General features: G+C 32.7%; 1 protein-coding gene across 1 annotated transcript in view; it reads left to right on the top strand.

The window, feature by feature from the left end:
- The window catches only part of LOC145284943 (ras-GEF domain-containing family member 1B-like), a 102,214-nt gene that overhangs the window by 34,220 nt on the left and 52,190 nt on the right, over positions 1-15,804 (top strand). The window contains exon 2 of the mRNA XM_080134041.1: positions 5,987-6,088. Within this exon, the coding sequence (XP_079990167.1) occupies positions 5,987-6,088 (102 nt within the window). The remainder of the gene's footprint in view (positions 1-5,986; positions 6,089-15,804) is intronic.

Raw genomic sequence — 15,804 nt, 5'->3', positions numbered from 1 at the left:
TGTATATATATATATATATTTCTTTTAATTTTGTTGGACAAGTTAGGACTCGGCATTTTGAAGAGGAGGTTTGAATGAACGTTCTTATTTGTTCTCTTATTTATAAAGGTGACAACACCTGCATATGAATAATGGTGTCTTCTGTATTTAAAAAAATTCTTTGTTGAAAGAATATACATTTTTTTTTGGTACATTTTTGTGGTTTTTATTTTCATTACCTTCCCTGCTATCTCACATGGACCACAGTGGAATAATTAATAAGCAAAGTGTTGGGAGGGGCTATATGCCAAGTTTTTTTTTAGCCAGGCCTCTTTCTTTATCTTCTTTTAAATTTTATACTTTGGAAAGAAAGTGTAAGGATCACGTTAAATAACCTTTAAAATAAACTCGCATGGGAAACAAAGAAAATATGGCAACTTTGGTTATTTTTGATGAAAACAATGTTAATGTAAGCAGAAGATAGACACGTGCAAAATGAATGCCGATACTCAAAATATATGAACATTTTGATCCCCCCTCCCTTTACTTAAAACTTCATTAAAAATCAGGAAATAAACTAATTTTAATGAAATTTTCAGTATTTATAAATAATGATCATGGGATATAATGCATTTTTTTATTTGAATCTTAGTGGAAATGTATTATTTTATTTAAACAAAAGAATACCTTTACTAAAGTTATGGTTTTCTGTAGTAAAAAAAAAAATGAATTTATTTTTGCTTTTTTTTTTATGAAAATAAAATATCGTAAATTGTAACAATACGAAATAAAAAATTAATTTTTTCAGGAATATTACCAAAAACGCACTTAAAGTCTATTAACAAAGATATAATTTGAAGAAAATTAATTTAATCGAACTACCGATATTATCATTGAATTAAGCATCGTTTATTTAATATTTTAACACACACACACACACACACACACACACACACACAAAAAAATATATATATAATTGCAAAAATATTTCCCTTTTTTTGTTTTAGATCTTGAAAAAAAAATAATGAAAACAAAAATTAAAAGCAGGAACATAGAAAAATAATTAAATTAAAAAATTATAAAAATTATACGAACGTTCACAATAGGAATGTACGGATGCATGGCTGAGTAAATAAAAGAAAACCAGTTTGTTTTACAGTCCCTACTTCTCTCCAACTATCTGACGTCATTTTCAGGCAGTCTTTTGACTTTCTGATATTTTAGGCTTCCATAGAATCCGTACTTAGACGACTTCATTTTGTTTTGTTTGCACGAAGCCAGAATCTTTCGCTTTTGGGGCTAATAAGCTATTTTTTGTACAAAAAAGGTGTTTTTATTTAAATCAATATGTTAATAATTTACTTTACTAAATATCTTTGATATACATCCAGAAAACTAATATTTATCTTTCAACGGATTTTTACAATAAATTTATTTAACTTCAGAATTTAGCTGAATTTGTCAGCGTCTGAATGTCGTCGTGAAAACATTTTTCAGTATAACTCTTTTTTCATATGTACACATTTTCTTTTTCCTTTTAGAAATTAACTTTAGGCTTTAATCTTTCAAAAGCAATAAAAAAAGTAATCGGAAATGTACAAAAAAATTGATAAACCGGCTTTCATAACTATGTCCCCCCCCCCATCATTTTTTTTCGCCATTATTGCCCGTACCTAGTAGAAGAGGATCAGTGAAGTGAGCAATTATGGGTAGAGGAAGAGATGCTATAAAACCCGAAGAAAAATGAGGAATGAGAAATTTTTTTTATTTTTGTGAACTAACAAGGCAGAGAATAGTTACGAGATAAAGACTTTCTTTCCATACTTTGTATTGATCCATCTCTGTTGATTTCTAATCTTTTGTTTTTTCTTTCAACCGGTAAAAAAAGAAAAAGAAAAAAAGTGCAATCTATGGAATCTAATGATTGGTTTGCGAAGGTTGAAATATGTCCAGCAACATAACAAATATGTCCAGCAACATAACAAATATGTCCAGCAACATAACAAATATGTCCAGCAACATAACAAATAGGTATCCGCAACATAACAAATATGTCCAGCAACATAACAAATATGTCCAGCAACATAACAAATATGTCCAGCAACATAACAAATATGTCCAGCAACATAACAAATAGGTATCCGCAAATTCTTGTAACATCTGTCGAAGACTGCTTTAGGCCAGAATTAATTGGTCTTATTAAACATAAAAGAAAGAAGTCTACAATGATGAGACAAAGGAATCAATACTCGATAATGATTTCTATCGTAGTACTCTACTGGTGACAGTTAATTGTATTTCCAAGCGTATTCAAACTTTCATAGAGTTCGGTGAAGGTTTTTCTTTTTCGTCTTTTGCCCCCTTTTCTTCTTTTGACCCTTTTTTATCCCTTTTCTTTGCCCCCTTTTCTTTGCCCCCTTTTCTTCTTTTGTCCCTTTTTTTGTCCCTTTTCTTTGCCCCCTTTTCTTTGCCCCCTTTTCTTTGTCCCCTTTTCTTTTCTTTCTATGGGGTATCTGAGTAAAATTAATGGTGACATCAAAACACTGTTTCAAGTCAATTCGACTTTCTACAACAGCAATAATTTTTTTTATATATTATGTGTAGGATTATGACAAGAGGATATTCTTTTCATTATTTTGACTCTCGAGTATATATCAGTTAATGTTTTTATATAGACTGATGTATGTGGTTCTCGATTGGTTAACTGTGTCTAACTGTCATATATATACTAGAGTCAAAACAATAATACCCTCTTGTCATAGCCCTTATGTGTGTACACTCTAAGTTGCAACATTAACAAATTTACATAATGGGTTGGAAAATGGCTGCCTATTTAGAACAGTTTGTTTTTAATTCAGTGGTTATTTTGACTTAAACAATTTTTTTTTTTTTAATTTTTAGCAGTTGTTTAGGTGTTCTAATCTGGCCTTTTCTGTAGAGACTAATTTAACTTCATTTCTAAATTGTGACCCCTCCCCCCACCTCCATACACATACTACCTAGGCAAATTGAATTCTCCCTTTTCTTATTTCTTATCAAGTCCGAAGACCACTCGAGGATAAAGGTTAATAAATGCAAGGTGGTAGTGTAGTGATCACTAATGGTATACATTGGGTAGAATTTGATTATTAATGGGGACGGCTTAAGAATTTGTTTACATTGGATTTGAAGACTACCATGTTTTATTCAACCAGGATACAGGCCAGCACAAGTGTTCCACATTTGGGCAATTCTGGGAAAAAACTTTGTTCATGGAATCTGCATTTACATTTAAGCACAAATAGTGAGGAGGGATCATATATAGTAGTTGTAGCTAGTCGTGTGTTTTTGTAAAAGTTTGGCAAGGGGGGGACTACAGATTGGAGTTCGGTCAAGCGGGCAAGCGCTTGTCATGAAAATTAAATGATAAATTTGCATAGAAATTCTCCAAAACGTTAATGTCTCTTTACATGTGGAAGTGTTTCGTGTTTACAACGAAGTTGTGAATGAAATGTTTATTATCCCAAATTTGTTTAAAATATTCTAAATATTGAATTTTGCGATGCGAGCTAATACATTATTTGTACATAACGATGAATATTCGGAAGCCTTAAATAATAAAAGCTTAAAAAATTTTATAGTCATCGACTCGCCTATAAAAGTAAATATACTTTGATATTTGCCGAGCTTCAAATATCAAGTAAATAGACAACTTAAGAGCGGGGGAGGGAAGAGGTTAAATACTGTTTACACTTAAAATGATTAAGAAAATTAAAATAAACATTATTGAAATTTAAAAAAAAACATTTTTTGTTTTTTTTACTTTGATAGTCAATTCGCCTATGCATGGAGTATTGTTATTGCATCTGGCCTGGTGTATCTACTACTAGTCTCTTGATCTTAGAGTCCAAAACAGTCTCAGAACTAACAAGTTCCACACTATCAGCGAAGCTCTAACCTCTGTCCCATCACTGCAATGTCGCATTTCTGCGCCAGTTTTACAAGTACTTTAATGGAATGTGCTCCGAAGTTTTAACATTTATACCCTCTTGGTGTACATACCACTGGCTAATGCAGCAAGCAGCAAAATCCCACCCCTTCACTATTGCGGTATCTAGTTGCTGAAAAGCCTTCTAATCTAATAGTTTCTTTCTTCAGACAGATAGATTTTGGAATTTTTTCCATTTTCTGCTTACCTGGTTGTACTAACCTTCAGAAGTTTATAAGAACAGACATTTTGTTGCTCAACTCCCCACAGTCCGCTGTTATACATGATCCCAAATAATAGCTCCTTACATTCTAAGTGGCAATATGCCCTGTTTGGGGGTAAAAAAGAGTAATATATATGATTACACACACACACACACACACATATATATATACATATACACACACATAAAATTTAATTTTAGCCTTATAGATTTTTTAATTGAAAATCACTGCCAAGAATTACATTTCATTATCATTTGGATTTTAGCTTTATATCAGACTAAAAATGTGCATAGTCAATGTAATGACTATGCACATTTTGTAATGTTTGAAATTATGGAACTTGTGTTTTTTTAATGGAAATCACTCCAGACAGTGCATGACGGCACTTTTGCACACTAAATTTTAAGTTAGTTTTTGATGCCTACTCGGATTAAAGTGTTGTATAAGTGCTCATCTCTGGTATCTTCTCTTTTGATGTCTAAAAAGAAATCGATCATATGCCATTTTTTATTTTCTTATGGAATTCGCTTGAGACAAGGCATGAATCCACTTGATATAAGTAGCTAACAAGAATGAAAGCTGATTATTGCAAAGATAGGAAATGCCTACTGACCTTCATTGAACTCTTGCATTTTATCTAAGCAAAAGAATAATTGTGACCAACAATTGGAATTTTCACAAGCTAGATGTTCCACAGTTTTGATTAATTGAACGGCACAAACTATAACTAATTATATATGTGTGTATATATATATATATATATATATATATATATATATATATATATATGTATATGTAATCTCACATATTTTTATGATAGACTTTCTGTACCTACACAGTGTTGCCTGGGATACAATGTAGTTATTTTAGTCCAGTTTGATGTGTATTCACATTTTTAAACTTAACTCTTATAACTAGCCTAGGTACCTAGCGTTGCCTGGCTTTTTAGAGGTGTGTGTTGAGCAAAAAAAAAAAAAGTGGTGGCAGGCTCGAACCCATGCCATGGAGGCATAAAAGAAAATCTGATGTCTGCATGATGCGACTGGAAGTCAAAAGCATTCAAATTAACCAAAGTTAATCCAACGGTGACGATAACTTGCTAAAATGTCGGCGAAAAAAATTGACCCCCCCGTTTACGAAACGGTCGCGTTTAGGGTGATTGAATTAATGTTTTTTGCCAGTTTTTCGATATTTGTCATCCGAAGGGTCGATCTTCAAAATGATACTGATCTCGTGAAAATCCATCACCTCTGTCGAAGGTTTTTGTGATACATACATACATTTAAACAGATTTGGAGATTTTTATTATAGATGAGTTCTAAATATCATTCACTGATTTGTATTTTTAGGTGATTATTTGAAAATGTTAAATACTAGCAGTCACTTGAGTCGAACTAAGTAATTAAAACAAAATAAATTGTAGCTAAGCATTATATTACCAATAACATGGTACAACAATAACAAATGAAAATAGTCAAAAGCAAGTTTGTCAATTTAATTGCTTTTGACTTTAAAAATCAGAAGAGACAACTTCATATGTTAAATTTATAAAATCTTTTTTATTTGTTATCTGAAAATATTGAAATATGATCTCCTAGTTTTTTGGGGTTTTTTTTCTGGTCACGTTTCTTGCTTCTGTAAATATTTCAGATGTGTCTGTTGTAATTCGGTACTGGTGGGAGTCGGCCATTATGAATCATTGTTTGCTTTTTGTTTCTAATGTGGGTCAACTCTTATTTTCTATTTGTATAAAAAAAAACAAAGTCCATTGAAACTTGACTTTTGTAATTCATTTTTTGTTCTCTTTCTTTTGTAGAAAATCTCTGACCCACAGAAACTTACATTAAATCAAATGTTTGACATGGCTGGTAGTGGCTATGATGGCCCCCATATACAATGCGTGGACGATAATAATGATGTGAGTAGAATTATTACTTTACTTATTTAAAAAGATTTTTTTAATCATCTTATTTTTAAATTATCTTTGATGGTCTAATGATAGCTTTTGTTGCGATGTAACTCCTACCATATGATTTCTGATCATCCGGATATATAAAAGAGCATATATTTCATTTACATAGACTTGTATTAACACTTATTATTTGAAAATAAGTCTTCTTCTTGTACTTAATAAAGTAGTTACCTAAATTTTATTGTACTAGCAGGTCACCTGGCGTTGCCCAGTCCTAAAATATGCATAAATATACTTTAATCAATGCACAATTCTTATTTATTATAAAGAGAAATACTGTAGGTATTAAACGTATTATATAATATTTTTTTATTGGAATCCTTTGAGATGAGTAATTTTGTATTTATCTATTTGCAATCTGTTATCCTCCTCTTCGGAGTTGTTGATTCATCACGTTTTAGCCAACTCATCCTCTGGCCTTCTTCAGGTGATTAAACATGGCGAGATACGAATGCTGAGTCTTGTAACTGTATCCCCAGTAATTACTACCTTCCATAGTTGTTGTCTTAATCATGTTTTTGGTCAACTAATCCTCTGGTCTGCTTTGGGTAGGATTGAAACTGTTATATTCAGACAATGCTCACCCGGAACCATAGAGAGTCGGTACCTCTATTCACTGTACCACGGGCCCTTATTGGCGATTAAAGCTGGTGAAAATGTTATGAGGCAACAGCTATGGAAGGCAGTAACTACTGGGGATACAGTTTGCAGACTCGGCATTCTTATCCTGCCGCAATTAATCACCTGAAGAAGGCCAGAGGATGAGTTGACTGAAATATGGTGAAACAATAATAATTATGAAGATGAGAATAAGTTCGCAAATAAATAAAGGTATTAAACATAACATAAAATTTCTTAAAAAAAATATGAGATTAAAAAAAAATGTAAAATGAGACATTTGCACGCGAATATTATGTTTTTTTTTTGTTTTGAACAGTTCACTTCTTACGAAACTCTAGCTGAGATCAAGACCAAAAGCTAAATACAGCGAGTCAAGTACGATAACTATTAGAACAGTGTGACACCATCTTAAAAAATGTTTGTCCTTTACTCCTGATCTGAAATGGAACACGTACATCAAGTGTGTTGCCAAGGTTGATGGAAAGATGGTGGGATCCTTCTACCGCTCCAGAAGATATCTCACTACTGATGCAATTCTCTATCTATATAAAAGCCAAGTACGTTCAAGGATGGAATACTGCTGCCATATCTGGGCAGGAGCTGCTAAAAACAGCCTATCCTGCCTTGACAGAGTACAAAATAGACTTTGTGGCTTAGTGGGGGATGCCCTTTTCTCTTCCCTGCAACCTCTCTCCCACAGAAGAGACGTTGCGAGCCTATCCTTGTTTTATCGTTATTTCCATGTCAGGTGCTCGTCTGAACTCCAATCTCTGGTCTCCCCTCGCCAATCTTTCACGAAAAACACCCGTCTAGCTGAATCCACTGTCAAAAATTTTCCCCACTCTTTATCTGTGCCTAAATCAAAACGTAGATTCCATGAACAAAGCTTCTTTCTTAGAACTGCATGCCTGTGGAACTCTGTTCTGTCTGCCTGCTTCCCACCTGACTACAACCTGGATGTCTTCAAGTCCAACGTTAACAAATTCCTAATGAACCGCCCCCTTAAGTAAACACTTCATTAAATCTCCACAGTAACATATTGTACTTGCAATAACTCTTATCCCTGAGTGGCTTCCGGGCCTTGATAAGTGGTGTCCACCGTGTAAAAAAAAAAAAAAAAAAAAGTTTGCAAACCTACTTATTCATAACATAAGTAATCTGTCACATAAACGATTCACACATGTGCATTCATGAAACAGTTGACAAATAAAAATTTGATAACCCGTGTATACCAATTTTAGCAGTCTTTTCTCTGGATGAAAATAAATAAGTTTTTCACATGTCTGAATACCCTATATACAAAATTTCAAATCGGTAGATCAAAAATTCATTGAGTATATAGGTTGAGAAGTGTCCTCACACACACACATTCTCACTTGTATAGATATATAGATTATTTTTTGGTGGAGGTTGATATAACAGCCTGCCTATAATAAACACATAAACAAATGTTATTTGTTTCTTGAGCACATTATGGATTTTGATGTCAGGTTGGTGCAAAAGTTTTGCCGTTTTGTAGAAGCATTTTACACCATTATAATTATGTTATTGCAACATAATTATAATGGTTTAAAATGCTTCTACAAACAAATACAAAAGTTTCATTAGTGTTAGATACTAACCATGAAAAACCTATTTTACTGTTTTTAATAGACTTGGTTAAATGTAGATAAATTAGTTAATTAATAACCTTTAATAGTTAATTATGAATTAAATAAAAAAACACCTTGTTAGTTTCAAATAAAATTCATATTGGAAGTCACATCGATGGTTCACAAAGATAAATCAATTAACATGTAACATGCTTTAGTTTTACACACACAGGCATGGAGAGAGACATGTATGCTTTTATTTACATGATCGGACATGAAGAGAATGATTAAATGTAAACACTCATTTTTATATAAACTAAAAAAGGGGAGTAAGTTATTCAAAGCTTAAAAACATGTCAGCTAAACCCAGAAAAGGGGATGCAACTCCTTCAATAGTCTGAGAGACAAAACTTTTGTAGTCTTCACAGTATTAAAAACTCGACTAATATTGACAAATTTCCAATATTAAACTGATGCAATTTGATGAAGACACATTTTTGATTGATTCCACCCGAAACAAGGCATATTGCCACTTGGATGTAATGGGACTACTATTTAGGATCTTGTCTAACTAGGGACTGTTTGGAGTTGAGCAATGAGATATCTACATTATATTTAAACTTCTGCTGGCTAGTACAGTTAGGGAAGCAGGGGACAGAGAGGGAATTTCAATATCTAGCAATCTGAAAGTAGAAACTATTAGAGTAAAAGGCTTTTTAGCATCTAGGAACCGCAACAATAAAGGTTAGGATTTTGCTGCTTGTTGGGTTAGTCAGGAATATGTATGCAGGGAGTACAAGTGGTAGGAGTTCATTGGAGCACATTCCATTAAATTAGTTGAAATAGTGATTGTACATGTTTGTTCAGATTTGAACAAATCTAAACAATGTCAAAATCTGGTGAAACTTTTGTTTTGTGACCTTCAATACATTTTATTTACTTATTTATATTTATCTAAAGCTGTAAAAAGCAGGTAGCACAGGTGTTATCACCATGAACTCTGCGTGGCATGTTAATTGCTCTTGATAATACCTTGAAAGCTGTTTATCACCCTCATGGCCAGATGATATGACACAAGAGTCAGAAAGTGGGATTGAAAACCCAGCGCCCTAGAGATAGACTTTGACCTGTAAAAATGCTTGGGTAGCCTCGTTAGTAAAGGCATCTCAGGTGGTTAGCAATAAACCAACACCTTCTCCAAGGCTGGAAGGGTGCACCACCTAGAACTGCATAGGATCAGCAATATATTGCAGTCAACACTGTCTTGTACCAACCAGCCTGATCCAGTGGCAGGACAGGGCCAAGGCAGCTGGAGGGAAAACATGTGCGATGAAAGAGGTACCTAATGTGCCAACATTTTCTTACATGCAGCACCTGGTAGTTTTAAATGGTTACCCATCTGATACTGACAGACTCCACATTGCTTAACATCCATGATCTAACAAGAACTAATGTGTCAACGTGATTATGCTGCTTAAGTACAAAAATAATAATAAAAATGTTTATCTATTTTTATAATTGAACTTTGATTATTCAGCTATCTTTGAATTTGTTTATTTAGGCTGTTTATTAAATGTATTTTTTTACATTCTCCTATTAGTGTATGTGATGTTCCTCTCTTAACATACCCCTTTTCTTTTCTATCTAACTTGCTACTGTGTATGTTTGTGAAGTGTGTGCATATGTGTGGGTTTCTCTTTTTATTCCCTCACAGTGTGTGTAGCTCGCTACTCCTTCTCCATGGGTGTTGATATGACATAAAAAAACAAATTGAGCTCTCCAACCCACATTGATGGGCATGTGCCTCTTTCCACTCTACTAAGTGGGTACATTTTTTTTTTTACTTCTGCTTTCTTGTGTGCCAGATATCATCATAGCTCCTCCACCCCCTGTTCCACATATCTCTACTTTTTATTAAAGTTAGCAAGAAGATCCGACATTATTCAAGAGTAAATAATAAAATATAAATACTGTTGTACCCAGCCCATAACATTATATAACTTGTTTTATTATTTTTACACTTAAAATTTTTATTTTTAGTTTTTTTAATATATTGTTTTCACTTCAAAGAGACATAAGAAGCTATTATCAATTGGAGAGCAGATTTCTTAGAGCATCCTAAGAGGGGAGTTGTGCAGCAAGATGCTTGTTCACATTACATTCAAATTTCTGCATGTTGGTACATTTAAGGTGGGGGTGGGAAGAGAATTCCAAAGGCCAGTAGTTTAAGGGAAAAATCTGTTAGAAAGATTTCTGGCATTCAGAGACCGAAGAAATGTCTGATTATATTAAGTACTCATCCAGTAATACGGTACAAATTAATTTTCGAGAAAACCTTCATGCCAGATTTTGTCAAGAACTACTACTTTAGCTTCCTCTGCATTATCCGTGTTTAGAGATAACTGTTAAGATATACGCAGTAGAATGTGATTGCCTAAATCCATACTGTTGGTTAAAGGTTCAACATTTTTAAAGTGGCGTACTGCCATTAGATTGATTGAAAGATTATAGTGAAAAGTTGGAGACGACTTATCAACCCATAAATTTGTGGGTCAGTCTTTCTGGAAAGGTTCACTATGAAGCAAAATGGGGTTCTTTAACAATAACTGAGAGCCCCTATTCACTCCTGTCCCAACCAAGCCCCTTCACATTTTTATTTTTAAAATTCCACAATTGTTGAATGAGAAATGAAATAAAGTAAAACATTTTCTCTTTGAATACCAATCACCAATGGAGACCCGATGACAGTTTTTCAATCCAAATATACTTATCTAAATATCATGTTTCACAGATATATATATATCGTTATGGAGATCTATCGCCAAAAACTTAGGAGTTTGAATAAACAAACTGTCACTGTAATTTTATTCTATAGATTACTTTCTTTTTTAAATATGTCCTTTATGATTGGTAAAGCCTGACTATTTATCCCATCTTAAAGAAAGATGATATAGAGGATCCAGGCAACGATGGGTCAATCTCCTCCACTTTTGTCATCTGCAAAATCTTTAAGACTCTTAAGTCATAATATTCAACTTCTGATCACAGCATCAATCTCTCTAGTCCAACATGACTTTATACTGAAGAGATCCTGCTGAACAAATCTCTTGATTATTGAGGAGTGGATCACTAAAATGGTAGATGATAGTGATGCAGTAAACATTGTCTTCCTTGACTTTGCAAAGGCCTTTGATTTAATTCTGCACTACAATCTCATGTGGTGAGATGAATTAGAGCCTCCCTTGCTATCTCTATGGTGACATTCTTCAAGCTTTGGTACTGGATCCCTTGGTGTTCATTAATGATCTGCCAGATGGCACCTTCCGGAATGTTATTTTTGCTAATGATATCAAGATCATTGCTCTCAGAAGTATAGTCATAGATCACCATAGATGTTTCCATCAAGTCTAGAAAAGCTCAAACCTATGGAATTTATCTTTGACTGTCAACAAATGCAACCATCTTCCAGTTCTTTACTTGATTTTGAACCTGGCCGGTCGCTTGAGTATTGTGGTTATTTCCTCCTATACTCCTAATGCATTCAAGTGGCAAGCCAACCGCTCCTTTGCCACTAGCCGACTTTTTATTGTTATATGTACCTCTTGTGCAACCTTTTATAGAATGTACCATAAAAGCTTCATCCATTAGAGAGGTCCAGCCAGCACCTGTAATAAGTTCAGAGACTTGTGATCTGGATGGGCCATAGACTTGACAGAAAGTCTTACAAATAACAATTAAAGATTGTCAAATGTACGTGCTGCAATATAGATGTCTGCGTTAAAACTTTGTCATTTATTTAGCATCATGTGTGAAACTACAATATGACCTTCACACTAGATTTGCAGAGAAGTCTTTGGGGAAACTCAGATGCTGTACCCAGCACAATTTTGGCATAATTGTTTGAAAACGCCTTTTTGGATTTGAGTTGGTGCAGCATGGAGCAGTCTGTCAGAAATTCTGGTCAGCTTGCAGACAATCAAAACATTCAACACTGTTAGATATATCATGGCTGTTGATCTCTGTACAATTATCTCTCACTTGAGCAGTGCAGGATGTGTAGGGATGCGATTCAGAATGTGAAACTTTGTCAACCGAAATTTAAATATATTTTTTAAAGTTTTTCACCCCAGCACAAAGTTGTGATCTTAACATGACTGAGCAAAGATGTCCCATAGCTTTTGTTTCAATAGAAGAAATGCAATATTCTTGGTATTTCTGTTCCATGGATCAACCTGCTAGATGTAGTGACGACGTCTTCATATTTAGTTTTAAAGTCAGAAAAACATTTAGAAAGTATAAATAAATATACGTCTTCTGTCCTTTTACATGGCTTGTTGCACATTTTTTTGCTAATAAATTTGATTTGATTCATTAAAAAAAAAAAAAAAAAAAAAAAAAAAACATTTTTGGAAAATCATCATGCCTGTCTGTTCATATTAAAGGTCAAGTGGTTAATTTTATTGAGTCATCGTCCCTTGTATAAACCTACTTACATTTACAAGTGTTTCGGGTAAGAGTTTCAATATGGATGACCAAAAATGACAAAGCACAATAAACAATAAAAGTGTATGTGTACACACACACACACACACACACACGCATATAGAGAGAGAGAGAGAGAGAAAGAAATATAGAATTGGCAATAAAGCTGCACAGAATTTTCTGCATTTAATCCTCCTTCTCTAATTCATAATTAGTTAATTAGTTTAGGAGTAAATCGCACACTGAAATATAAATATATTTACATGCATAACTTTAGAGGAAAAAAATATAAACATTTGACCTTGTTTTAACATAATATTGTCATATGAGAAGAGAATCCATTTGGCATTGTGGTTCTATGCAGTGATAATGAAGTTGACTAGCAAAGTTTAAAATCCAGTAAAACGTGTTACATTCAATTTTGCGATAAGACGATCAATGTATAAATTCCTTGGTTGTGTGTTCTGCTAGCATATTTAGTTTTGGACAGATGCTGCTGTGCGATACATGCTGCATAGCCAGTTGGGTTCTTCGATGGGAAAAGATATAAGAGCCATTTCAGATAATTCTTCCATGAAAAAAAAAAAAAACAATGATTCTGAAAAGAAAACATTTTCAGAAATAAATGAATCAAATTGTAAAGAAATTTCATATATTTATTATTTATTTGTTTTTGGATAATATTTTTCATTTGAAAGTTAATTTACTCTTAAGAAAAGCATCCGCTATAATCAAATGAAGAATTTAGTATATTCTACAATTTTTTTTTATCTACTAATTTGCGTGTATATATATATATAACAGCAGAAGTCTACGTAGATCAATTAACGTTTCAACACGTTGATAGTCTTGTAGACTCCATCAACGTGTTTTATACAGGGTGCGTCCGGTGTTTGAAAACATTTAATATCTTTTTATAGATAATAAAAATACAAACAGCGCATCTGTAATTAAATAAAACGACATTGGGACATAAGCGACACCTTCACTTAATAATTTCATCCAATGAAATCTTCTCTCTCCCCGCTTCAATGACGGCTTCTATTAGACCTAAACCTTTGGCAGGTGTGTATAAGATTGTCCTCGGCTATGTTGTTCATTACTCTGACTATGGATGAAAATTATACAGAAATGTATAGATCAAAAGGATATTCCATGTGGAAAGCATGTAAGATGAAGGTAGAAACAGTAACATTCAAAATTGTGACTGAGAATGCTTTTTAATTATATCCTTGAACATGAATTTAATACTTTTGCAAGCAAAATCTGATCCCGCATTTTGCCAAATCTTACCCTCTGATGAGAAGGAAAGTATTTCTTTGAAACTCCGCGGATTAAGGACTATCCACTTATTTAGTGTTTCCTTTTTAAAATTAAATATGTTTTTAACTCTTTTTCAAAATTTTTTTTAACATGTTTTATTAACTACTTGTTCTTATTATAAACTTTATCTCTTATTTGGTTTTAGCGAGCTTTTATATCTGGTTGAGATTACTTTATATATATTAATTCTTTAATATTTATAATTTACTTTAGTTTTGCCATCTTGGATCATTTTGTTAAACTTAACTGTAATTCTTATTTTATATATATATATATATATATATATATATATATATATAATTATTACAGAAATGGATTTAGGCATGGAGTAGGGCACATGGCAATTGCTTCCTTAGATTCCCTAGAACTGTGGGCATGAAAGTTATGATTGAAGCCACATTTTGTTTTTCAAATATTTTTTATTTGTAAAAACTAAAACAAATATGAAATTGATAAAAATTTAAATTAATAATCAATAATAATAATAAACATTTTAATAGATTTGGCTCCTCCTTCGCTCTCCAATTTTTCAATTTGAACCTAAATATCTTATAAGGAAACATTTTACCAAATGTTTCTCAAATCATTTGAATAAATGTAACCTTTTGAAGTGTTGTCGATATTGTTCTTTGAAACAACAAAGGTGGAAATTCAGATAAAAAAAAGAAAAGAATATCCATATTATAATGAAAGGATAAAAAGGTTTATTCTAATAGAGGGTATAATGAAAGAAAGGCCGACCTTTTAGTGAGGAATTAATTACTAAAGGTCTGAAGCCAAGATGAATATGTTCTGTGCTCCTGAATATATAGTTATGCATGGGAAAGTTCACATAGGAAAAAAGGGGTTAAACATATACTATTGTAGTAATAATACAAAAAGCTTTGATGAGCAAACTAGTTTCACTGTAACCTGATTTTGAAAGAAAACATTTGCAATGAAAATGACAAGCGTTTGTTTTTTTTAATTTTTTTTTATATCCTTTTTGCAGTGTAACCATGACAACAAAAATAACCCTTGATATTGCTTGTTATGAGCCTTATGGCTATAAAAATGGAAAACACAATTTTCACCTTTTTGTCAGAATATGTCGATGCATTATGATTATATACTAGTAAATTTATATGTATAGCCCAGATGTCAATATCTAGTAGTTTTATGAATTCACTAGCAGTCTGCTCGGCATTGCTCGGTCGTAAAATACGCTTAAATATATTTTGATTAATGCAGATTTCGTATTATATTATATAATCGGTTTATACCAAACACTTAGTTTAAATAAAACTTAGTTAAAAGTTTTATTTGAAGTTTTGTTATTTTATTCCAATCTTAAAAATAAACTTCTTTCCAGTTAATCAAAAAAAAAAAAAAAATTAAGAAATTTACGTGCAGAGTTTAAATCTACAGACCACGTCATGCAAAAAAAAACAAAAAAAAATGCTATCAACTTACCCACAGTAAAATTTTCACGGTTGGTTTTTCTATCATTGTTGCTAAGTGATTACACGAAAAAAAATGGCTTTGCCGATGATAAAATAACGGTTTCGATTATCAGTAATTATGGGGGTTATTCTGAAAACAAAACTTAACTAAGATCACTCCCAGACTTATACACTAAAGTTCTGTAAATTTTAAAGAAAATTT

The sequence above is a fragment of the Euprymna scolopes genome, chromosome 9 (assembly GCF_053919585.1).
Source record: "Euprymna scolopes isolate OS-2025 chromosome 9, ASM5391958v1, whole genome shotgun sequence".
Taxonomy (NCBI): domain Eukaryota; kingdom Metazoa; phylum Mollusca; class Cephalopoda; order Sepiida; family Sepiolidae; genus Euprymna; species Euprymna scolopes.
The sequence above is the reverse complement of the archived record's forward strand: the minus strand, read 5'-3'. Positions and strand labels throughout refer to the sequence as shown.